General features: G+C 35.5%; 1 protein-coding gene across 5 annotated transcripts in view; it reads right to left on the minus strand.

Moving 5' to 3' along the window:
- Nucleotides 1–24,785, minus strand: part of GABRG2 (gamma-aminobutyric acid type A receptor subunit gamma2) — a 102,744-nt gene that overhangs the window by 70,563 nt on the left and 7,396 nt on the right. For 4 of the 5 annotated variants that reach the window (XM_045901784.2, XM_045901788.2, XM_045901786.2 and 1 more), the window contains exons 2-3: nucleotides 3,671–3,822; nucleotides 2,084–2,151 (exon numbers count right to left, since the gene is read on the minus strand). In XM_045901784.2, the coding sequence (XP_045757740.1) occupies nucleotides 2,084–2,151; nucleotides 3,671–3,822 (220 nt within the window). The remainder of the gene's footprint in view (nucleotides 1–2,083; nucleotides 2,152–3,670; nucleotides 3,823–24,785) is intronic. The other variant, XM_045901791.2, reaches the window with a different exon arrangement.

Raw genomic sequence — 24,785 nt, forward strand, 5'->3', positions numbered from 1 at the left:
ATCCTCTACCCACTAGATGCCAGTAACACAAACACCACAGCACCCCCCCCCAAGCCCCTGCATATTGTGACAGCTAAAAATATCTCCAGACATTGCCACATATGTCTCTAGGAAAACAATCACCCAGGTTCAGAATTCACTGCTAAAGAGTGAAGGAAGTCCATACTATTCAAAACAATCTTAAACTGGAGCTCGGGAGGCTCAGTTGCCTCATAATAAAATTGGGATCTTTAAGAACCTGTCTTGTTGGGATGCATGGGTGGCTCAGTTAGTTAAGCAACTGCCTTTGGCTCAGGTCATGATCCCAGGGTCCTTGGATCGGGTCCTGCATCAGGCTCCCTGCTCAGCAGAGAGTCTGCTTCTCCCTCTGTCTGCTGCTCCCCCTGCTTGAGTTCTCTCTCTCTCTCCCTCTGACAAATAAATATAAAAAAAAAAAACAACACCTGTTTTGTTAGGTAGTGTGAAGATGGAAAAGGGGAACGCACATCAAGTGGTTTGTGCGGTGTCTGGCAGATAGCAAACACCAAATGTAAGGTAACTTCTCAAAATTTGTTACTATTATAGTTGTCCTTTTCTCCAAATAAGAGGAAATGAACCAATTAAAAAATAGTCTTTACTACTGTATTAACCACATCACAAAGCACATTCACAAAGTGCTGTGATGAGCAATGACTTTATAATGATTACCCTCAAATATATATCACTAAAGTGGCAAGTGATTGACTTCAATCAAAGAGAAGTAAAGTGTCATGTGAATTCAGACCACAGATCTGGAGTCAGAACACTCAAGTTCTGGTTTGTCATATTTAGATATTATTTAACATTATTTTATAACTTGATTTTAATGATGTCTATAAATGAGAAAATTGAAGAAAAATTCAGTGTACTTAGAATCTGAGAGCTGGGCAATGAGAATCATCCATATTACACATAATACACATCCAAAAAACAGCCTGTCAGGATCAGACCAGAATCTTCTTCCTTTGCCTCATTTGCATTGTTCTGTGCTATTTCTTTGCACCTCCTGCTGTGTTATCGTATTGTAACTAACTACATTTCCACTAGCGTTAAGCCTTATCACTTTGTTCACCACTTAGTTCCATATTTGTAGTCTACGAACAGTAAGAAGGGAACCTATTTTATGAAATTCTTTGTCAACTAGTTAGTGATGTGCCAGTAGGTAAAGTAATTAAATAGCTTCTGATCTACATTTTGGCAAGAAGAAAAAAAATACACATACACACAAAAATAAAAGCTTTAAGGTTCATTGAACCAGCATTTCATAAAATGTGGTCCTGGGATAGCAGTTCTGGGAACTAATATTCCTGAAATTAAAAGTTCTAATTAAATAAACTATCCATATAGCTTTTTCTTAAATATTTATAATTTGCATTAGAATGCTAAATATACTGAAAATTTTAGTTATAAGGAAGACCTGTGTTGGTATTTCTTTAATGGTTTACTTGCATGGTGTATGCAGGTGGTGGTAGACTTTTTCTTATCACCCCAAATGAGAACACTTAGAGTTTCTCATCTCCCTGACTCAACAGAGTGTCCTTACTGCTAGCTTGGTAAACACTATTTCAAAATCATACTATGACTATGTTATGTTTGTTAATGTTATGTTATGTTATAGTATGTTCTACTTTATTCTAGACTCCAACCTAGTTTCTTATTTTCAGATTCAGAGAGAACAAAGCTATATTTATTGTTACATCTAATTCACTATTTCTTCTGATAAATAATTCCAGTTTGAAGCAAACTATGCCTTCTCCATACCATCAAATTCTAAAAATTAGTGGAGTACTGTATTTTATTTTCTAGTAAGCTATACTTACCAAGTAAGCAATGATTGTTGAATTTTAAAAGTATATCATTTTTACAAAAAATAGTTTATATACATATGATCACACTTAGTTCTCATAACAAATTATAAAAAATATCTTTATATTACAATAGAGAAAAAAAAATCTGAAACATTGTCTCTCCCTTATGAATATTTTTGTCAGCATACTCTTTGCTATTTTTATGATGCCACATCTCCTCTCTAATATGTTAACAAAACAGACAATTAGAAACTTACCATATTGATAGCATTCACTGGACCGATGCTATTCACGTACATGTCTGTGTGAATTAATGTTGGTTTCACTGTAAAGAAAATGATAGATATGTGCATGTGGTGAAGCACAACATTTTAATGTTCTAGTGTTATTCTAGAAATAAATTTATTTTGCTACATTATAAGTGATTTATTCACAATTAATTTGGTGTCAGTAACTAATTCACTACATTTAAATAACTATTTGTTTTCCCAAAAAATCTCCTTTTAAGCATGTAAATGCAGTAACTAAGCATATTAGAGTTTGAAACTGATTATCCTTTAAAATTGTGTATTAAAATAAGCAAATAAGAAAACGCTGCTCAAATTTTCTTCAGCCTTCTCTCAGATATCTCAGATATATCTTTAAGCCCTGGAATCTATTTGGGCATGGTAACCTGACTTGACCCATGTAGAAAAAATAACTACTTAGTGATCTAGAAAAAATATGCTTTAGAAACATGAAACAGACATGAAGAGCAACAAATATTATGAATTGTTTTTGAAACATTGCCCTCTGTTGATTCCTTTCATGACCACTTTGTCCTCATACACCTCAGCCAACCCAAAATCAATCTTCCTCAATGACTTACTCAATTGTGTGACTCATCAAATAATATGAGGAAACCATATGGAAACCCAATACACACCTATTAGTCAAAGAGGAATGGTATTAAAAATCATGTAGTATTACATCCATGACCAAATGGATGTGCTCCATTTTCATTTAAGATTTAATGAACAAGGATCCGTAATATCATTCTGCGCTTCAATTCAACAAGTACATTTTTCTCATCTTTATCCACTCTCCCTGAAAGTGCCATGCTGTAATTTTCTATGTTGGACTGAATTCTTCACTAGTCCCTACATCTACGCCTCTGCTTTCACTCCAGTGAGGCTACTTCACTGCCTCTGAACTTCGGGCTTGACCATCTAACTTGTGCTGGCTAATACTACATGGACAAGTGAGTACGCTGTTCTAATCCCAAACATTAAACCTTATGTTTGAGCCTCTACTTTCTGTCTTGGTCTTTGTTATTTTCATGAGAAGGATAATCCTAGCTAGTCTCCTGGCCCCAGGAGTAGAATGAGAATACAGCTTTCTTAAATGAGCAGCTCCAACCTGGCTTAATTTAGATTAGACTGCACCTGGCAAAGGGCTAAATAAATGCTTATTATTATATGTCACTGAGATTTGCGACGGTTTGTGACACAGCAGTAGGTAACTAATATATCCTTTCTTTACCATTATTTACTTGTTTATTTTTGATGTTACTTCATAAAGAAGTTGTCATATTCCTTCTACAGCCTTTGTCTAAGATATCTAGGAGAATTTGAATTTCCAGCTCTCATGCCTCATTTGAAGATTATCAATGCTCTTTCCTCATTTTGCATTTATCAAGGCCCCTCCCACCCCTATGCCTGAATGCTACTTATACATACTTTATTTTTACAGCATATAATGATCATTTAAGTATTTCTGGTTATTGAAACATACTAATGTTTTCTTCTAGTGTGGTAGGCACGTTCGTTTCTATCTCTACTATATCACAAATTACTTTAACATACCTCCTATATCAGGCCGAAGTTTATTGTCATATCCTTCCAGGAGATTATTTAAGATGACAGTGACATCACCTTCAGGAACTTTTGGAGTCAAGACCCATGTTTTGTTAGAAGCATAATCTTCATAGTCATCATCAGATTTTTGGCTAGTGAGACTAAGAAAACAAAAATATTGGTCAGGAAACATATAGACTATATCCAAGAGGACTTTTTACTCACAGTCCACTGGGGAGAAAGGAGAAATGAACTAGGATTACAGGAATGTATTACAATGGACGACAGTGAAATTTTTCACTGAGGCTCCATCTAGCTAATTAAACCACACAGATGTAGATTCAAATTTATTAAAGTGTACTCTCCAGTTTTCCAGAATGCTCGGTCTTCCCATCTATAAGTATACCATGTTTTACAAGTGATTTTTGCCTTTCTCATAGTTGATATTCTTCCTGTCCACCTGCCCAACCTCACAAAGGACGTATTAAGAAAAAAACGTTTTGTGAAAATGATGCTTAAATGATGATAATATAGTCTCAGAATACAGACATAATGTCTACTTCTTCCTCCCCGAAGAAGTTAACTTGCTTCAACCTATTAATGAAAGTAAGAGACTGATAATTAGATTCACTCCCACAAACCGCCAGACAAGCCTCTCCCCTCTCAATTGAACTACTAAGGAGAACTTAGTCTTGCTGCTTTTTCTTCCCCCAGGGTGTGTGTATGTGTATTTTTTTCCCCTCACTTGCACTGAAAGCAAGGGCGGTTCATTTATCTTCGATTGTTAAGAACCTGGTACTATGAAGAAAAACGTAGTTGTAGACTTTAAGCCACTCTTTATTAGAGCAAAAGTTCCTAATCCAGAAACTCATACTAATAGTTAATATACTATAATTGTGTAATTGAAACTGCCTACTTTGAGTGATCTAAAAGCTACATAATATCCTGTGATTCAGTTTTCCATGCCCAAACCTGTCAGAAAACTTCCACAATTAGGGCCAGAAGTTAAGGCTCACTTTGGAAAGATATTGGAATCATACTCATTCATTTTACATATATAAAATATATGTATGTATATGTGTGCATGTATAGATAAATAGATGACTCCATATGGTAGAAGAAAGCTGATTGCATGATTAATCTGGTTTGAGAATGAGCATGGGAGATGAAGTTTTAAGAGTAATCACTGGCATGGATCAATTTAGTAAGCACGTAATCTCCTCTTTTATTCCTTTAAAGCTTTATAGAGAGGAACCATTATAAAAATTGAGCCACACATCTGCATCAAACCTCACAGAGCCAGTCTTACTTCTGGAACTTCAATTAGCAGAATGACTTTAAACATTTAAATTTCATAAACCTCCCATTTAGGGTATGATGGGCTGGATAAAACTTCAAGGAACTCTCAAAGAGAAAGGCCCTGGTGTCGGCAGAGGCCAGGTCTCGGCTAGGGAAATTCTTCTTGGGCCTTAATTCATCATTTCTCTAGAGCATTGCTAAACACTCCCTAATAGAGTTCTCATTCTATGACCTAAATCTCACTAGTTTAAGAAGAAAAAACAGCTCTCTGACCAAGAGATTTTCAAGTCCCTCCAATAACTCTGAGAAAAGAATGTGGTTGGCCCATTGGATACCATCATTATGGAATTTTACCACCATTTAATTTGTTCTTGCAAAAGTGTTTAAAAAAAAAAAATCTTTCCCTCCTTCCCTCTGAGTCTCTCTCTCTGTGTCTCTCTTTCTCTCTCTCCCTCAGACAAATGCACCTTATTAAAGTTTCTTCAAGGGAAGGGAATAGATATTAAATCATTTGGTTCACTCGCTTATAGCAACTCCTCATACTAACAAGTAAATAATCCAAGCATGATGGTACTGTATTACTGTTATTACCATCATCTGGCAGACTAGGAGGAAAAATACATATAGTGAAAATACAAGGGATACTTGCTTAGGAGGAATACTACTTTCCAGAATTGCATAAATAAATATTTTAGAATCATCATCTATTAGATGCCAAAACAATAAACAAATGGATTATTTCATTTAAAAGTATCAGTGATAGATTTTGTCGTATATGAAGTTGCCTCCTTAGCCAGAGAGAAAAAAAAAAAAAAGAGTTGAGAAATTAAGAGTATAAAGTTTGGAGTTAGAAAGTACTGGGTTTACTTTCTGGATTCATCATTTCTTACCTCTATCATTTACTATTTTATGACCTGGGGCAAGTTATTTAACCTTGCTAAACTTCACAAAGTTTTCATCTTTAAAATAGAGTTAATGCTAGTTTAAGAAAATCACTATAACCATCAGTTACTGGTTTCAGTTGACAACATATAATGGGTTACTGTTGTCATTGTCCATGCCTACAGATAATTTATTTTGTATTTTTGAATAAAAAGACATTTGTACATTCCCGATAACTGAGTACAAGAGCCATGTACCAATGTACTGCTTTCAACTTAAATCATTGAGGCATTTTTACTACTATTCTGTTAAAGTCAGGATTTTAGTGTTTGCCATCACCAGATGAAAAGTTAAGAAGCAGCCTTTCTGTGGAGAGTAAGAATAATTATGTACAAAGTAGAGAAATAATCCAATTATGTGACAACTTTTGTGTAATAAAAAATTGTTTAAAATTTAAAAAATAAATAAATAAAATAAAATAAAATAGAGTTAATGCTAGTATTCATCTTATTTTTGTGTAAGGTTAAGATAATGGTTATTAAGTGCTTTGCATAGTGCCTGACACATAGCCCTGAAAATAGGTCTGTTATAATTATTGTTATAAAGTGACCACTGCTAGATTTATAACAACAGCTCCAACCATGTAACTAAAACCTGAATCCATAGACGCTGCTTTCAGGCTTTTATCTAATATGTGCTGGGAAAAACTAAAAACAGATGTTTTCCAGGAAAAAAAAATAATGAACCCCTACATTATAAATAAATGAAGTTTTTATTCTCTAGAGTTTTCCCAGCTGAGGTCTAAATTAATGGGGCTGATGCATAATCTGGGATTGTTTCCAGATTTGTCTTAAAAAAAAAGAAAAAAAGAGCCTCTCTCATTCAACGTTGGCTCTTTCTCTAGAGAAGAATTCCTTGGAGTCAAGACCTCCTGATTTGCAGGTAGGCTGTCTAGGAATAATGAAGTCTGATCATTAGACAAGGCATTCTGTGGCATTGTCAACCCCATAAGAAGGCCTGGGCAGAAAGAGATTGATAATGATTCAAGAAAACAGACTTGATAGTTGAGTGTACTGAGCACAAACATAAAGTTGAACTTCTAGCTAAAGCCACCTATCCGAATGTAACAGCCTTTACAAATAGTTATTTCTTGTGCCCTTTAGTTTTAAAAAGTAATCTTATAAAAAGAGAGAACTAAAATTGAAATTAGTCTTAAATTAGCTTACCATAATGAAAAACATTTTTTCATAGTCTGAGTGAAAATTTGTCAAAAACAGTGCCAGAAAAGGTTGTAAAGTTTTCATCTTTGAAAGCTTTTTAAGAGATACAGAAAGCCATCTGCCTGGGACCCTTGGACCAGCAGCATGAGCACTGCTAGGATTTTGCTAGAAAAGCAGGACCTTGGGCCCCACCTGAGATCCCTGAATCCAGATCTTTAACAAATCTTCAAGTGATTCATATGCATATTAATATTTGAGAATCTCAGTCACAGAGTGTTGGGGGGGGGGCATCTTTAAAAATACATATTCCCAGGTTCCCACTTTAAATCTTGAGTCTCCATGTTGTAAATTAGATTTTTATTTTCATGTTTCCAGTTTTATGCATGATTTGAATTTATGAATTATTACAAACATGTAATAAACTCATGTTTATAATCAGAAACAAAAGCTGATTTTAAAAAATGGCTTGGAAAAACAAAAGAAATATTTGATAGATGCTCAGTGAGAGGTTGTTCAAAATTACATAGAATAATCTAAATACTTGAATTTTGGTACATATTTTGTATATTTGACACTGAATATTAATCATGCAGTTTATGGAATTTTAAATTTTAATCCATGTATTTCAGATTCCCACAAATTCAATAAAGATCTAAGTTTTGTGGCGGAGGGGGAGCAGATAATCTAGTCACTTTACCATCCCAGGGTAATATAACAGCAAATATTTGGGTGAGATATAAAAACATTTGTCTTTTCGTTCAGGCATCTTAAAATCCATTGGTATTTGGCATCATAAAGACAGAATATATATATTTTTTCTTTCTCTGACATAGGTAAGTAGAATAAAAAAATAAAAAATCATTTATTTTTATGTTTAAACTATTTTTAAATAATTAGTGTTTCAGTCTTTCATAGTTTCAGTAATATTTTGTTGGTACAAGTTTTAGTTTTATTTTATAGGTGCAGTGAGTTATATGCAGGGTATTTTATATGTCAAAATAAATCTCTCAAGATATATAGGTCAGCAAAATGAAACCTTTTGGATCTTTTCTATTAAAAATTCCTATGCAGGGCGCCTGGGTGGCTCAGTTGGTTAAGCCACTGCCTTCAGCTCAGGTCATGATCCTGGAGTCCCGGGATCGAGTCCCACATCGGGCTCCCTGCTTGCTCAGCGGGGAGCCTGCTTCGCCCTCTGACCCTCCCCCCTCTCATGCTCTCTCTATCTCATTCTCTCTCTCAAATAAATAAATAAAATCTTAAAAAAAAAAATTCCTATGCATTGGATTTTCTGCTTTGTTAATATTACCTCTACTGCGAATCTCCACTGCTTATATAATCTAATCTCTACTTCTTCTTTTTACTGTTTTCACAGAGATACCCTTCTACCCCACATTTTCTTCAGACCATAGAATCCAGTGAGAATCCTCACACTCCAAAAGCAGAGAGAAGAATGTGTTGTTTCTTACCTCATTATGTTACTGAAGTTTGTTAAGTTCCTGAAACTTGGCCAAACTCCAGTCTAACTGCATGTATTGTCCTTCCTGCCTACAATCTTTTCTCTTCACCTCCCAAACCAATATTTGGCTTGGCTTATTCCTTCTTTTCAACACAAACATCACCTTCACATAGAGGTCATCACTTATTGGTTTTTTTTTGTTGTTGTTGTTGTTTTAAAGATTTTATTTATTTATTTGACAGAGAGAGACACAGTGAGAGAGGGAACACAAGCAGGGGGAGTGGGAGAGGGAGAAGCAGGCTTCCCGCTAAGCAGGGAGCCCGATGTGGGGCTCGATCCCAGGACCCTGGGATCATGACCTGAGCCAAAGGCAGACGCTCAACGCACTGAGCTCTTATTGTTTTATCTAACTTTGTCACCCACCCCACCCTTCATATGCTCTAGCCAGTCCCTTCATAGCATTTGTTACAATGTCTATGTATTGATTTGTTTATTCTGTCTCCATTACTAGACTACAACTTCCATGAGTACATGTTTAATTAAGATTTGTGGAAAGAATAAATGTTCTTGCTAACTAGTTTTCCTAAGGTAAATAATAATACCAATGATAGCTACTTTTCAATATTCACTATGTCCTAGGAATAACTTTAAGGACTTCACATACATTCTCCCACTTAATCCTTAAAACACTGATATTCCTATAATTAATTATCCCCATTTTGCCAATGAAGAAAAACAATGATATTTACCAACAGTCACTTCAGTTTGCCAAAACCAAAATGTTTAACCATTATGCTGCAAGGCTTTGAAAAAGAAAAATTGGGTCCAAAGAATCTGCTACTGTACATTCATCAAAAAATAAGATCCAAAATAAATGGTTGCTCAAGCTCATTTTCCTTTAGGACAATAAATTAGTTTATGCCTGAGCTCAATAAAAGTATGGCACCCTCACACAAAGTTAGTAACATTCAAATTTCATGAGCTTGCTGTTACAGATACCAATAATTTGATCTCCCCATACTGAGGAATAAAAGCAGAGCTCACAATTTAACTTCACACATGTTATAAACTGTCTCACACTCTTTCTTGGCTTGGAGAGCAATGTACACTACAGGGCAAGGCATACATATCAATCAGTTCATTTTAAAGGATGTCCTCCAGCCACTGCAAAAAGCAGATTTTGGTAAAAAGTGTTAGAGCAGGTATGAAAGGTGAGTATATGTCTCAGAGGACACAGGGAACTCATAATCTGATCATGGGAGGAGGGGGCTCCACTCTGTATTGTCCAGGAAAACTGGGAGCTCTCTAGGGACACTGCAGTATTCTGTGAACAAGAACACTGGGGCACCAATTAGTCTTTCACATAAGGGTCTTTCCTGGCCTATGGGATTCTATACCTCTCAGTAAGGACATGTAAGGAACCTATGTAGAACCTGTTGGAAAAGGTGCTTCTGCTTGTCTGTGTACACATGAATGTGAATTTTCAAAAAGAGGAGCGGTACAGCAAGGAAATAAATCCCCAAGCATCAATTCTGATCGTGAATTGTCCTACTTATAATGACTTCCTTAGCTCTTACCAAGTTCAATTTTTTAATATTAGGTTAACAGCTATTGGTAAGTATGTTTATTTGACTGAGTCAATTATCAGACACATATATCCAATGTGTAAATGCAAATTGTTTATTTTATTAGCAATCACCAGTGACCTGTATCAAATAACTGTCTGTGGGGTTTTATTACCTAAGATAAATTTCATTGCAAGTATCAGAACATTCAAACCAAATTGGTAGGCACTGACATATATAGTCATAAAGCCTAATGTAGGATCAGCTTCACAGTGCTCTAGATAGCTTCACAACTATGGTATTTGAAAACTCAGATTCTTTCTAGTTCACCCATCTATCCTCCACAGTGTCAGCTTCAACCCAAAGATGGCCTGACTATGCAGTCAAGAGATGCTAACAACTCCTTACACCTCTATGCCTCCTTATTTACATCTATGAAAACAGAGATATACTCTTCCAGAAGTTCCTTCACAAAGAAAAGTCCCCAGAGAGTCTAAATTTGTGCATCGCTAGCCAAATACATATGAATTCATACATATGAAACTGAAATCTATGGCTAGAGGAGATTATGTTGATTATTTTGGTCTAATTATCTATCCTATTAGTATCCAAGATGGAAACAGCTTCACAAAAGGCATGAGGATTTCACATACACCCAATGAAAATTGGGATAATTAATAAAGCAAGGAGGGGAAATGTGGAAAACACAACCACAACGCTCGTTGGGGTCAAGGGGTGTACACAGAAAAAAGCCATCAATGTGAGGCCTAGGATTATCCCTGAAGTCCATTTTCCTTGGTTAGCCACCTCACCATACTTGTGTTGTTTGTTTCAACCATTCTTAAATAAAATTGGGAGAATGTGGAGCAAATAGGACTCGTTCACTGCTAGAAGGAAAACATTTTGGCATTATCTGCTAATGATAATCCCTATTTCATATCCCAAAAAGTCCATCTCTAGATTTATTTCAAAAAGAAACACATGCACATGTCTACTCTAAGACTTGATTAAGAATGTTTAGATTATTAATAGATATGAACATAAAACAAAACATAACCCAAACAGATGTGAACATAATCCAGTACTACAATAGATTAATAAAAGATGGTATATTCACATAATATCATACAACAATACAAGTTGGTGAACTATTGCTAAATTCAGCAACATGAATCAAAAAAAAAATTGAGCAAAAGATGCCACACACACACACACATGCTATGTTTCTGTTTATATAAAATTTAATAAAAGGCAAAATTCAACTATAGAGCTGAAAATCACAACAATGATTTCTTTGGGTAAGAGAAAGAAGAAAATGAGGAAGTAAGGGAGGATGTTTACTAGGGTGCTAGCAGTATTTTATTTCCAGTTGTGGTTGGGGGTTATATGGATTTTGTGATGATTCATTGAACCATATTTAGGTCTTTTGTACTTTTCTACATTTTACTTCACAACGACGACAAAGCATTTAAAAAATGAGGTTTAGGTGTGAGAGTTAAAAGTAGAACATTAGGTTCCTAAGAGCAAGAAACGTTTCTGTCTCCAACAGTGTCATTTTCTGAAAATTTGCCAAAGTGCCTGGCACGTAACAAGACACGCAATGAATACTTTCCAAAATACTGGATGAATCAATGAGAGTATGGGTTATTTTTAAAAATTTAATGTTTGTGAAAATCTACATGGAAATGTAGATTTACTCTTTAAAAATCTACATAGGTAGCAATTACAGCTAATATTAAAATGAGTGGCCTACATAATGCCATCACATGATTGCCATCACCTTCTTCATTGAACACTATAATTTCTTGTGTGTAAAAACTCAGGTAACATGCACTGAAGATATTTTTGAGAGTTAAAAAGAAAATAAAACCAAGGTTAGCCCCAGAAACCAACTGTCTATAACTGTTTGATAGAATAGAAATAAAAGTGTTGATGCTAAATTGTGATAAGAAATGTCAATGGATACAAGAATTCTTGACATCCAAATGTCAATAGATACAAGGGTATAAATAATGATATTTATAATGATAATAATGATTATTAAACTGACAAATTCCTAATCTATCCCTTTATATATAAGGTACTTTTATGTGATTTTTTAGTAAGTGATAAAAATAATATTCGGTTTCTTGTTTGTGTACATTTTGCCACAGAGTAGAAGCTTTGGCTTCAAAACCTGAACGATCTTGGGAAACTGAGACAACTCATCTTGCACACTATATACTGATGTGGAATTTTTAAAAGGAAGTGAGGCCATAACTATGTTGGTCTCAAGCAACAATTTTTTTTCTATGACGTAGCAGAACTTAGCCACTGCACTTGTATTATTATTGGACTGCAATAACACAGTGATAGACTAGGCCAGTACAATTTGGGGGGCTGCTCTCCCTCATTCTAGAAATACACATGGAGTTTGCATTGAGTTGCTATGTTCTGACTATGAAAATCCAAGACTAACTTTAACCACAGAAATATGTAAACTATAAGCTAATGTCAGAGAAGGTTGTAATTTATTTACTGTCAAGAAATATTCTCAGAAGGAAATATTTGTATTTCTTCCTTTATCTACTTGATTATCATTCACTAGGAATGCACAATGTTCAGCATATACTGAATGTTCAATACATTATATAGACCAGTCGTTCTTACCCTGACTGCATGTTATAACTACCTAGAGAGCTTTAAAAAAAATACCAGTGCTGAAGACCTGCCTCTTAAGATACTCAATTAATTGATCTAGGACAGGACCAAGACATTGATATTCAGCTAATTCTAAGGTGCTGCCAGAAGTAAGAGCTAGTGCAAGAGAGTGTGATAGAGCTTTTTCCCAAAATAAGTACCACTTTGGTTATTACTCTCAACCAAGTCAAATGTCACTTACTAGTGTTTCATTGTACACTGGACGTTCAAAATAGCATCATCCTCAAAATTTATGTCCTATTAAAATTATCCCATATCGGCCGTTCCTGGAACTTAGGACACCTGTCCCTGGTAACCAAGACAGATTTAAGTGTCACATAGGAATAGCATTTAGACATTGAAGCACATAATTTGAAAATTTTTCCTGTTTTAATTTTCTGTCAATACACTCAATTATACTAAGGACAGTGTCTCAGTTTATTTATAATTTCTCTTTAACCACATTCTCCAACTTGCTAATCTACTTTCTAAGGAGAACATCAAGCTCAGCACTTCCAGTAGAAAATAATATATAATTAAGATGTGATAACATTGCACTGATTTCATTGTATTTACTTTGCAGGTGGCTTGTATTATGAAAACTGATTTTCCAGATTTTATTACTTTTATTATTAAATGTATTAAGTAAAACAATTACTTTAAAAAGATACTGGTTTTATGAAAAATATTAAGTAAATAAATGATCAGGTGTCATTTAGATGTGGCAAAAACCATGAAGGTGGCCAGATTTGGGAAACAATGCCTTATAGCTTTATATTTCTTGGTCCTTCAGTTAATTATTTGAGATTCTTTTGTGCAAAGCACAGTTGTAGATGGAAAGAAGTAGAAAGTTCAATGCTGATATCAAAACACCTTTCATCTATTTGAGGAAACAAACACCTAAACAGCTAGAAGCAAGAAACACTGAAGTAACAATGCAAGACAATAATAAAAACATTGTCACATGGTAGACCATGACTAATCTCCGTCTGCTGTACCTCCAACTTGATGTTAAGGTTATTTCTATAAATGTGCCTCTGCATTTATTATGAAATCTCAATTTCTGTAGTAAGAAGGATAGTTTTCTCTAGAAAATAGAACATTTTGAAGAACTGACCCAACTTTTGATCCCTCTTCTAGCAAAATAAAAGGTCACACATATAAACATGCATAATTGTTCTCATATTTGCAAGGAGGCCACACATGTGAATAAGAGAAACTTGTGTACTTTCTCCCAAAGGTTAAACTGTCCCAGGTTTAGGATAGTTTAAGGGTCAGTGAAAAGCAGTTTACAAAAGTGAAGGCTGATTCTACTGCATGGAATATCTGCGTATATTCAGATGTTTATTCAAATATATTCAAAATATATTAAAAATTCATTGGAGTCTGTTCTTTGAGAGCAGAAAATGAAATATTTCAATTTTGTCTTTATATTCAAATGTTTGGAAACATAGAGCTAATTTACTCAGGTGGCTGATTGAACTTTCACTTCTATGTGGGATTTTACCCACATGACCATGATTCTAGGAAATTTTTTTCCTCTTCTATATTTTCTAAAATTGCACCATAGTCTAAGTTCAAGTCAACACAAATTTCAAATCTGTCTCTGTGGTCATGTCTACTACTAGACTACTCTTAACGTTTTCATTATTTGGCTCTTCCTGCTAAAACATGTTCTCAAAATCAGGGTTTTATTAATCACTTTAAAAAGTTAATCAAGTCTTATCTCATCTTTCAGCTTTCTTCCTCCTCAGTCCCTACCCCTGTTATATGAATAGTCCATTTTTATCTCAATATAAATTTATATAACTAGGAATTATAAATACTTCACAGAAATTTGTGTTTATTCGTTTTTATTCAAAGGCATCTTCTATAAACTAAACACTATCCTCAGTACGTTTTGTTTACGAAAATATGGTAGTGTTAACAAAAAAAATTCTATATTGAAAATGAGCATGAATAAGTACTCTATGGATGTATTTTAGAGAGTCCAAAATTATTTTTGTGCTTAGAATCCTGGAAGAATGTTAAAAAAAGGGGGGGCTCATGGGGGGCTCAGTCAGTTAAGCATCTGCCTTCAGCTCAGGTCATGATCCCAGGGTCCTGGGATCCAGCTCCACATCTGGCTCCTTGCTCTGAGGGGAGCCCGCTTCTCCCTCTCTCTCTGCCTGTCACTCCTCCTACTTGTATGCACTCTCTCTGTCAAATAAATAAAATCTTAAAAAAAGTCCCGATGGACTTTGAAATCAGCCTAACTTCACCCCAGTTTAAGTGCATTTCTATGGATAGAAAACTATCCATACATTTATGTATGTATCATTTATATATTTACAAACATAGATCCTGTACAATGCAATAAGTTTAAAAGCTTTAAATGACAAGGAATTCATACCATGTAGAGAGTGCCTTAATGGAATAACAAGGTCCCTTACTGCCTTTTCTAGGTAATGTATTATTACCTTTTTCAAGAGACTGCAAATCTAATGCACAAATCGCAAAAAGAGGCTCCACAGAATCCATGTTTCTTCCTACAAGTTCCCTATCGGTTTTCTTTCCATCCTTTCCAGTATCCTCAGGTACCTAATTACCACTGGTGTCAAAACAGATCACATTACTGATTACCATTTCAATGATATCACTACCAATGAAAAGGTCCTGACTAATTCAATCAAGAGTACAACCTCAGTCAAAATAAAAGAAACTTCCATTTGTCTGGAAAAACTTAATATGGTCATTTTGTGTAAGCATTCCAGAAAGAAAAAAAAAAAGCTAGATAATCTTTTAAAAGTTATTATTCCAGGGGCGCCTGGGTGACTCAGTCGCTAAGCGTCTGCCTTCAGCTCAGGTCATGATCCCAGGGTCCTGGGATTAAGTCCTACATCGGGCTCCCTGCTAGCGGGAGGCCTGCTTCTCCCTCTCCCACTCCCCTTGCTTGTGTTCCCTCTCTCGCTGTCTCTCTCTCTCTGTCAAATAAATAAATCTTTAAAGAAAAAAAAAGGAATACTGAATTACAAGAATTTATGTGTGTTAAAATTCATACAACTGCCCACCAATAAATGTCAATTTTATTCTACGTTAAAAATAAAACAAAAAGCTATTATGCTGTAAACTTAAATCACTGAACTTTGAAAATATTCTTTGATATAAGATTTTTGTAAAATTTCCTGATACTAAAGTATGAGGTAATTGAGCCCAAACATTTAAAAATCTCCTGGTGGGGGGGTGCGCCTGGGTGGCTCAGTTGTTGAGCATCTGCCTTTGGCTCAGGTCATGATCTCGTGGTCCTGGGATCAAGCCCTGCATCGAGCTCCCTACTGGACAGAGAATCTACTTCACCCTCTCCCTCTGGCCCTTCCACCTGCCTATGTGCTCATGCTCTGTCAAATGAATGAAATCTTTAAAAAAATAAATATAAATCAATCAATCAATTAAACTCTCCTGGGGAGAAAGGAATTTTATTACTGAAATGGTATTGTGGTTTCCTTTTAAATTGCTACATAGATGTTTGGATCTCTTTCAGCATTTTAGATGGAATATTACCTTTCATGGCTTCGTTGTTCACAGATTAAGTTCAACATATTTTATGGATAGGAAATAAGTATACTTTTGTTAATGTTCTCTGAGAATCCCTTAAAATGTAAAACTCAGTCATCCAAATAACTGCTCCTAAATCATATTAATTTGTAAGTAAGAGACTATCTTTGCCATTTTTTTTAAAGATTTTATTTATTTGAGAGAGAGAGACTGAGAGAGAGAGAGCATGAAAGGGGGGAGGGTCAGAGGGAGAAGCAGACTCCCCGCTGAGCAGGGAGCCCGATGCGGGACTGGATCCAGGGACTCCAGGATCATGACCTGAGCTGAAGGCAGTCGCTTAACCAACTGAGCCACCCAGGCGCCCTATCTTTGCCATTTCTTAGATACAAAGTACTTATCTTTATAAAAACATATCTGTTTAAACACATTAGTTAAATATAATGCAATAATTTCATAACAATGCCATAAAATAATTACTACACTTCAAATAACTGAAATAATAGAATGATTCTTGATCCCACTAAGGTTTTATAGCAAAATGTAGAATACTATGTATAACTCTAAGGAAGCTTAAAGTAAAAAATTTAGTTAATTGTAAGCAATTGAGAATTGGCAGGTAAATTGTAACCCTCACCATTCCCCAAATCATAGAGGCACATGTCTTAAGAAAAAAAATTGATATTATATGAGGCATTTCTCCTGACACAAACCCCGTATCTGGAATACAATTCAAATTCTTCACTAAGGCTGCAAGGCCATGTAACAGGAAGCAGCTTTCTGCCTCCCAAATCCTATATCCTGACTTTTGATCCTTGGACACTGCCCAACTATCTGGGCCTTTTTTTAGTTCCTAAATCACACCAAGTTTTTTCTCCATTCAGGGCCGTTGCACCTGCTGTTACCTATGATGAGAACAGCCTTCCGTTGAATGTTTTCATGGCTGAATTTTTTTAATATTCATATAAACTCAACTTCTTACCCATTAGTCAGAAAGGCCTCTCCTGACCATTCTACCTAAAGTAACTCTTTTCTTCTCTCCATCACACAACACTTTTAATTATTTCTTCAACTTTTACCTCTATTTGAAGTTTGTTTACTGTTTGTCCCTAGACTGCAAGCTCTAAGAGGATTAAGAAGATAGAAGTTTTTCTCACCGTTTTATCTCCAACCCCTACAGTGCCAAACAAGTGTTAGGAATGCAACAAATATTTAATTATGGCAGGAGACAAGGAGGAAGAAGTTTGTCCACTTTGCATTTATTTTCATTCCACATTTAACATAGCACTTTAAAGTTCAACAAGAGTTGAATGACATCCCACATTAGCCTATTTCAAGGAGAAAATGGACAGAATCACATGGATCTATGAGTTTAAAAAACGATTGATTGTGAAATGTATATCGGGTTACACAATTTCCTTAAATCAGAGCCAATAAGTGAAACAAATCAATAAAAAATAGAACACTGTCTATAAGTAAATTTATAAAAATAGGATTATAATATATAACATAGTATAGTGTTTTGTTTTTAAAAGCACATCTTTATTCTAGAAAATACTTCCACAAGAGCAACAACTAGGTTTGCCTCATCCAATGCTTTACAGCATCCAGCATAGTTCCAGGAACAGAGTGGCTAGGAACTAAACAAAAGATGATTCCCAAAATAAGGAAGAATTAAGGGCACTATTCAGATCACCTAAATCAGAGTATGTAACCACTATGTCCAAACTTCTGCTTTATGTGCATTTTTCTGATAAACTTCATTGATACTTAAACATTTACTAAGCATCTGCTTAGGAGATTACATGGAGTCTGAAGTCCAAGAGAATAAGATTAATGAGAAAATCTCTCCCTCCTTATGTGATTCTCTAAAAAGTTCACTTTGATATACTCATTCATCAGAGAAATTGAGCTGCATATGGAAATGGTAGCAGATCTACAAAAAGGAGCTCCCATTATGGACCTCGGAAACACTGCTAATGGCCTGTTGACCACAAGGGTACTTGAAAAATCACATGTTTCAAGGAGTATTTGATGCCAACATAGCTCTGGTTTTGTGGCACTGAGTTGAATATTTTGCAGTTTATGTTATTATATAAAAGATTTTGGTGAGGTGACGTGGTGTGACTGGGAAGTTTTGTTTTATTTTTCCCTTTCAGTAGGGTTTTATTACTGAATATTTTTTTATGCTTTCAAATATAATAATTAGCTTAGTTAAATACCATTCACTATGCTCCTTTTTAGTCATGAAATAGAAAAGATTTATAACAAAAATATCTCTCAATCCTAAAACATCTCTCTGATGAAAATTCTGTATTAAAGAATTTCAAAAGAATTTGAAAATTTTCAAAAGAAAATGGAAGAGAGGTAAGAAGCTCTGAAAGTAGTACCTCTAAAGGAGGTAGGATAATGAAACCAGCATTTGAAGGAATCTAATAAAATACAGTGTGACAGTTAAGTTGGGTCCAATGAAGGATCAGGAGCTAACACTGGAGAGGTTGTCAGGGATCAGATCATGAAGGACCATATTGGGTAATCAAATGCCCAGTTTGCCTGGGAAAGTTCCAATTGGCACCTGTGATCCTGACACAATTATTAATAATTATGCCCTCTTTCACTATAAAAATGTCTCCATTTTGCATAACAAATATATGGTATATTACCTACAAGTCTAGTTAAGAGAATTGGATTTTATGGTAGAAGGTGTGTTATTGCAAATATTTAATATGGCAATAAAACCATATTTGTATTGTAAGAAGTCATTCTTAAGTAAAACTACATTTATTTGCAGATAACAATATTGTATTATAAAAAATCATAAGGGATCTATTAGAATTACCAGAATAAGTTCTAGAACAAATACCACAGGATATAAAATCAATATACAAAATAAATTGCTTTTCTATATAATAGTAATAAACATTTGGTAAACAATTTAAAAGTATATAATTTGAAATAAGACACAAAATACTTAATAAACTTAAGAAACATGTACAAAATGCCTACACTGAAATAGGACAATAAAATAGTGAGAAAAATTTAAGACAAGCTAAACATATGGAAAGATAAACCCTGTCCATGGATTGGAAGACTTAACATTGCCAAAATGTCAGTAATTTCTAATTTGATCTATATGTTCAATACCATTTCAATAGAGACACAGCAGGACATTTTTGTTTTGCTTGTTTTTGTAGAAGTTGACAAATTTACTAAAAATACGTAAGGATATTAAAAGATGCAAAATAGACAAATAGGTCCTACAAAAGAAGAACACCTAGGTTGTGTTTCATATTCATTGCCTGGTTTCAAGATTTACTATAAGGCTACAATGATCAAAGTCACATAGTACTGACATACAAATAATCTAGTAGATCAATGGAATGGAATATAGATTTCAGAAATAGACCTAGACATATATGTTACTAACATTTTGACAAAGTTCAAAGGAATATCAATAATAAAAGAAAAATTTCCTCAAAAAATGGGGCTGAAGCAATTGGATAAATGTAGGGGGTAATAATATGATCCAGCAATCACACTACTGGGTATTTACCCCAAAGATACAAAAGTAGGGATCCGAAGGGGTACGTGCACCCCGATGTTTATAGCAGCAATGTCCACAATAGCCAAACTGTGGAAAGAGCCAAGATGTCCATCGACAGATGAATGGATAAAGAAGATGTGGTATATATATACAATGGAATATTATGCAGCCATCAAAAGGAATGAGATCTTGCCATTTGCAACGACGTGGATGGAACTGGAGGGTATTATGTTGAGTGAAATAAGTCAAACAGAGAAAAACATGTATCATATGATCTCACTGATATGAGGAATTCTTAATCGCAGGAAACAAACTGAGTGTTGTTGGAGTGGGGGGTGGGGTGGGAGGGATGGGGTGACTGGGTGATGGACACTGGGGAGGGTATGTGCTCTGGTAAGCGCTGTAAATTGTGCAAGACTGTTGAATCTCAGATCTGTACCTCTGAAACAAATAATGCAATATATGTTAAGGAAAAAAAAAGAAGAAGAAGAAGGTAGCGGGAGGGGAAGAATGAAGTGGGGGAAATCAGAGGGGTAGACGAACCATGAGAGATGATGGACTCTGAAAAACAAACAGGGTTCTAGAGGGGAGGGGGGTGGGAGGATGGGTTAGCCTGGTGGTGAGTATTGAGGAGGGCACATTCCGCATGGAGCACTGGGTGTTATGCACAAACAATGAATCATGGAACACTTCATCTAAAACTAATGATGTAATGTATGGGGATTAACATAAGAATAAAGAAAAAAAATGTAGGGGGTAATAAATCTCATTCTCTAACATATTAAATGAAAATAATAAAACATTAGAAGGATATTAGAGCTAAAAGAGAAAACTGTAAATATAAAGTCTCTAGATAAAATATGAAAATATTTTTGCAAATTTGGAGGAGGCAAATATCCTAGGACAGAAAAAACACTAACCATAATGGAAACAATGACAAATTGTACTTTAAACATTTTGCTCACCTAAATAAATTAGTAAATAATAAGTGTACCTGGGTGGCTCAGTCAGTTGAGTGTCGGACTCTTGATTTCAGCTCAGGTCATGATCTCGAGCCCCATGTCAGGCTCTGTGCTCAGTGGGGAGTCTGCTTGAGATTCTCTCCTTCCCCTCTCCTTCTGCCCCTCCCCCCCAAGTAAATAAATAAATCTTTAAAAAAATAGTAAATAATAAACCCAAAGACAGGAAAAAAATTTTCCTACATCTGACAAAGGGTTTTTATATAAAATCATAAAGTACTTCTACAAATCAATAATAAAATCAATCAAAACAAAAAACCTGAGGGGCACCTGGGTGGTTCAGTTGGTTAAATGTCCCACTCTTGATTTCAGCTCAGGTCATGTCAGGGTTGTGAGATCGAGCCCCACATTGGCTATGCGCTAGACATGGAGGCTGCTTAAGATTCTCTCTCCCTCTCACTCTGCACCCCCCCAACAACCTGTTTGCACACAGGAGCACTCTCTCTCTCTCTCTCTCTCACAAAAAAACCAACGCAACAAAAACACCAAAAAACCTGAATAGGTACAATTTTACTCCCACTGTAATGGTTTAAATCCAAAAGACTTTAGTTACCCATCTCTGCAGTGTCCCCAGTGATCCTATCTTTCTGGTACTCACACATTCACATATGCCTTTCCCACTATGTATCAGGATTGTTCCTTGTTACTAATGCCACATGGCATTAGTGATGGTACATAATTATAAGATTTTATTACAAAAGTCTGTGGCTTCTATCTCGAATGCTCTCTCTCTCTCTCCCTCTCTTTAGATCTCTTTCTTTTCACTCCACCTCTCCAACACCATGGAGAGACCACCAGTGAAGGAAGTGGAAAGTCCTGCCAATATAGTAGTGAGCTTGAGAATGGCTTATCTAGCACCTTCAGAGAACTGGAACCCTGTTCAACAAATTGATTACAACCTCATGAGAGGTCCTAAACCAAAATCATCCCGCTAAGTCACTTCTGGATTCCTGATTCTCAGGAGCCTTGTGAGGTAAGACATGGCTTGCCTTTGGGGGGGGGGGGGGTTGGTTTTGGGGGGGTTGTTACTTTTTAATGTTTTGGATAACTGCTTATATAAAAATAGATAACTAATGCAAAGGCAGATAATACCAACTAATGCAAAGGCAGATAATACCTTAAGTTGTAAGGATGTGCAGCAACTTGAACTGTCACACATTAGAAAACTGTTCTGATAATTGCTTATAATATAAAAATAAATTCTAGGGCGCCTGGGTGGCTCAGTTGGTTAAGCGACTGCCTTCAGCACGGGTCATGATCCTGGAGTCCTGGGATCAAGTCCCGCATCGGGCTCCCTGCTCGGCAGGCAGTCTGCTTCTCCCTCTGACCCTCCCCCCTCTCATGCTCTATCTCATTCTCTCTCTCAAATAAATAAATAAAATCTTTAAAAAATAAAAATAAATAAAAAATAAAAAATAAATTCTATGTCCTAGTAATTCCACCAAGAAAAATGAGAAAGGGTCCAATGAAACATCTGTACAGTAATGTTTGTGCCAGCTTTGTCCAAACTGCCTCAAATTGTATACATCAAGAGGAGAATGGGTAAACATGTTATAATTCATACCATGGGATTCCTAAAAATAAAAAGGAACTCATGATATATGCAACATTATTATGTGTCAAAAACACTATGTTTAGCAAAAGAAACTAGACACAAAATGTTGGTTTCATCAATATAAAGTTCTAGAATAGAAAAAAAAATAGTCTGTTGTGAGAAAAATCACAAGCGAGACTATCAGGAGAAGGGAGGAAAGGGAGAGTAGAGAGGTAGTTAACTGAAAAGGAATGTAAGAAAACCTGCAGATGTGGCTGAACTAATATATATTGAAAACGTGTGTGTGTGTGTGTGTGTGTGTATGCATATGTATATAGGAGCGGTGATTATACTACTGCATACATTTGAGAAAATTTCATCTAACTGTACACCTAAATTCTGAACAGTTTACTACATCTCAGTTATATAATTAAGAAAATATTTGATAGGAGAAATATCTCTCTGCTGTGTAGTAAATTAATAAGACAGCAAAACTGGCATCAGAAAGTACTTTAGGTGACTGATTTAGTAACCTAGGTGACAGATGATGTTGAGTTTAATTCCATAATCAGACCTATTAGGCACAAAGAAAAATGAAGTTAGTCATGACCCTGAATAGCAAAATATCAGCTTGGATTGTCTCCTTCCTCATTACTCTCCAGATTCGACCCATTGCTTCCATTTCAAATCTAATATAGATGTTGCCATCAAGAGTAACAACATGGGTTTGCTCTGAATAATAGGTTGAGTAATTTTGCTCAGAAACTCAAAGTGGTTTCACACTATCTCTGGAAAAAGATCCTTATTTGCATATCATTAGAGAAACTTCTTCAAGAAGTTCCATGTGTCAGCATTTATTTTCTTATTATACTGGGATCTAATCTACATATGTTAGAAATATTAAGTTTACAAAAATGATCTAAAATGAATGACTGGTCTAGGCATTCTACAAACTTAGGGACCTTTCCCCTATTTTCTTATCTTACACAACTTAAGGTAGGGGACTGAAGAATTAGAGAATTCTTATTAAGAAACCCTCTCTTCGGGGTGCCTGGGTGGCTCAGTCATTAAGCGTCTGCCTTAGGCTCAGGTCATGATCCCAGGGTCCTGGAATCGAGCCCCGCATTGGGCTCCCTGCTCCGCAGGAAGCCTGCTTCTCCCTCTCACTCCTCCTGCTTGTGTTCCCTCTCTCGCTGTGTCTCTCTCTGTCAAATAAATAAATAAATAAATAATCTGAAAGGAAAGGAAAGAAAGAAAGAAGGAAAGAAGGAAAGAAAGGAGAGGAGAGAGAGAAGAGAGAGAAGAGAGAGAAAAGAGAGAAAAGAGAAGAAAGAGAAGAAAGAGAAGAAAGAAAAAGAAAAGAAAAGAAAGAAAAGGAAAGAAAAGGAAAGAAAAGAAAGAAAGAGAAAAGAAAGAAAAGAAAAGAAAGAAAGAAAGAAAAAGAAAAGAAAGAAAGAAACCCTCTCCTGCACTCTCCCAAAATTTCGATTTAACAGAGGTGGAGAAGATACTTCTGCTTCTAGGAATATCCCCAGGAAATAATGACCCTGTAGTAGTAACAAAAACAATGACAACATATAAGGGATGATTACCATGTGTCAAGCCCTTACCATGTATCATATCAATTACTACTCAAACTTATGAAGAATTATTATCTTCCTTGTCTTTATATGAAGAGACTAAGGCTATATGAAAATAACTGAGGGCCAGCAAGTAATGGTAGGGATAGAAATTTAAATTCTGGTCAAGTGTGGCTCCATAGCTTACACTCTTTAAGGACCACACTATACTTTAGGACCTGTTTGCTTTTTTGTTTTTGTTAGCAGCTATATATACCGAACTTAGAGTGAGATACTGTTGGGAAGATAAAAAGGGTTTTCTTTCTTCCTTTTTTTATTTTTTAAGATTTTATTTATTTATTTCAGAGAGAGAGACACAGCAGGAGAGAGAGAGGGAACACAAGCAGGGGGAGAAGGAGAGGGAGAAGCAGGGTTCCCGCTGAGCAGGGAGCCCAATGTGGAGCTCGATCCCAGGACCCTGGGATCATGACCTGAGCCGAAGGCAGATGCTGAGCCACCCAGGCACCCGTCTTTCTTCCTTTTTTAAAATAAGACAAATTACAGGGAAAATAAAATGCAATTTTCATTATTTAATTAAAAAATAATTATTAAGCATTTTTAGAGGCAAAGCACTTCTCTAAAAGCCTGGGTTATATAAGTAGACAAAACAGTGTCTTTGCTTTCATCAATCCTGGCTTCTACTGAGGGTAACAGAAAATAAAAAGTAAAAATAATAAACCAGTAAGCAACACTGTATAAAATTATCTACTTAATTACTGAAGGCTCAAAGTATAAGGAAGCATAAAACATAGATGAGAATAAGTGGAATTGTGAGT

Source organism: Mirounga angustirostris, unplaced genomic scaffold (assembly GCF_029215605.1).
Source record: "Mirounga angustirostris isolate CCGP_5_RB_7025 unplaced genomic scaffold, mMirAng1.0.hap1 SCAF_7, whole genome shotgun sequence".
Taxonomy (NCBI): domain Eukaryota; kingdom Metazoa; phylum Chordata; class Mammalia; order Carnivora; family Phocidae; genus Mirounga; species Mirounga angustirostris.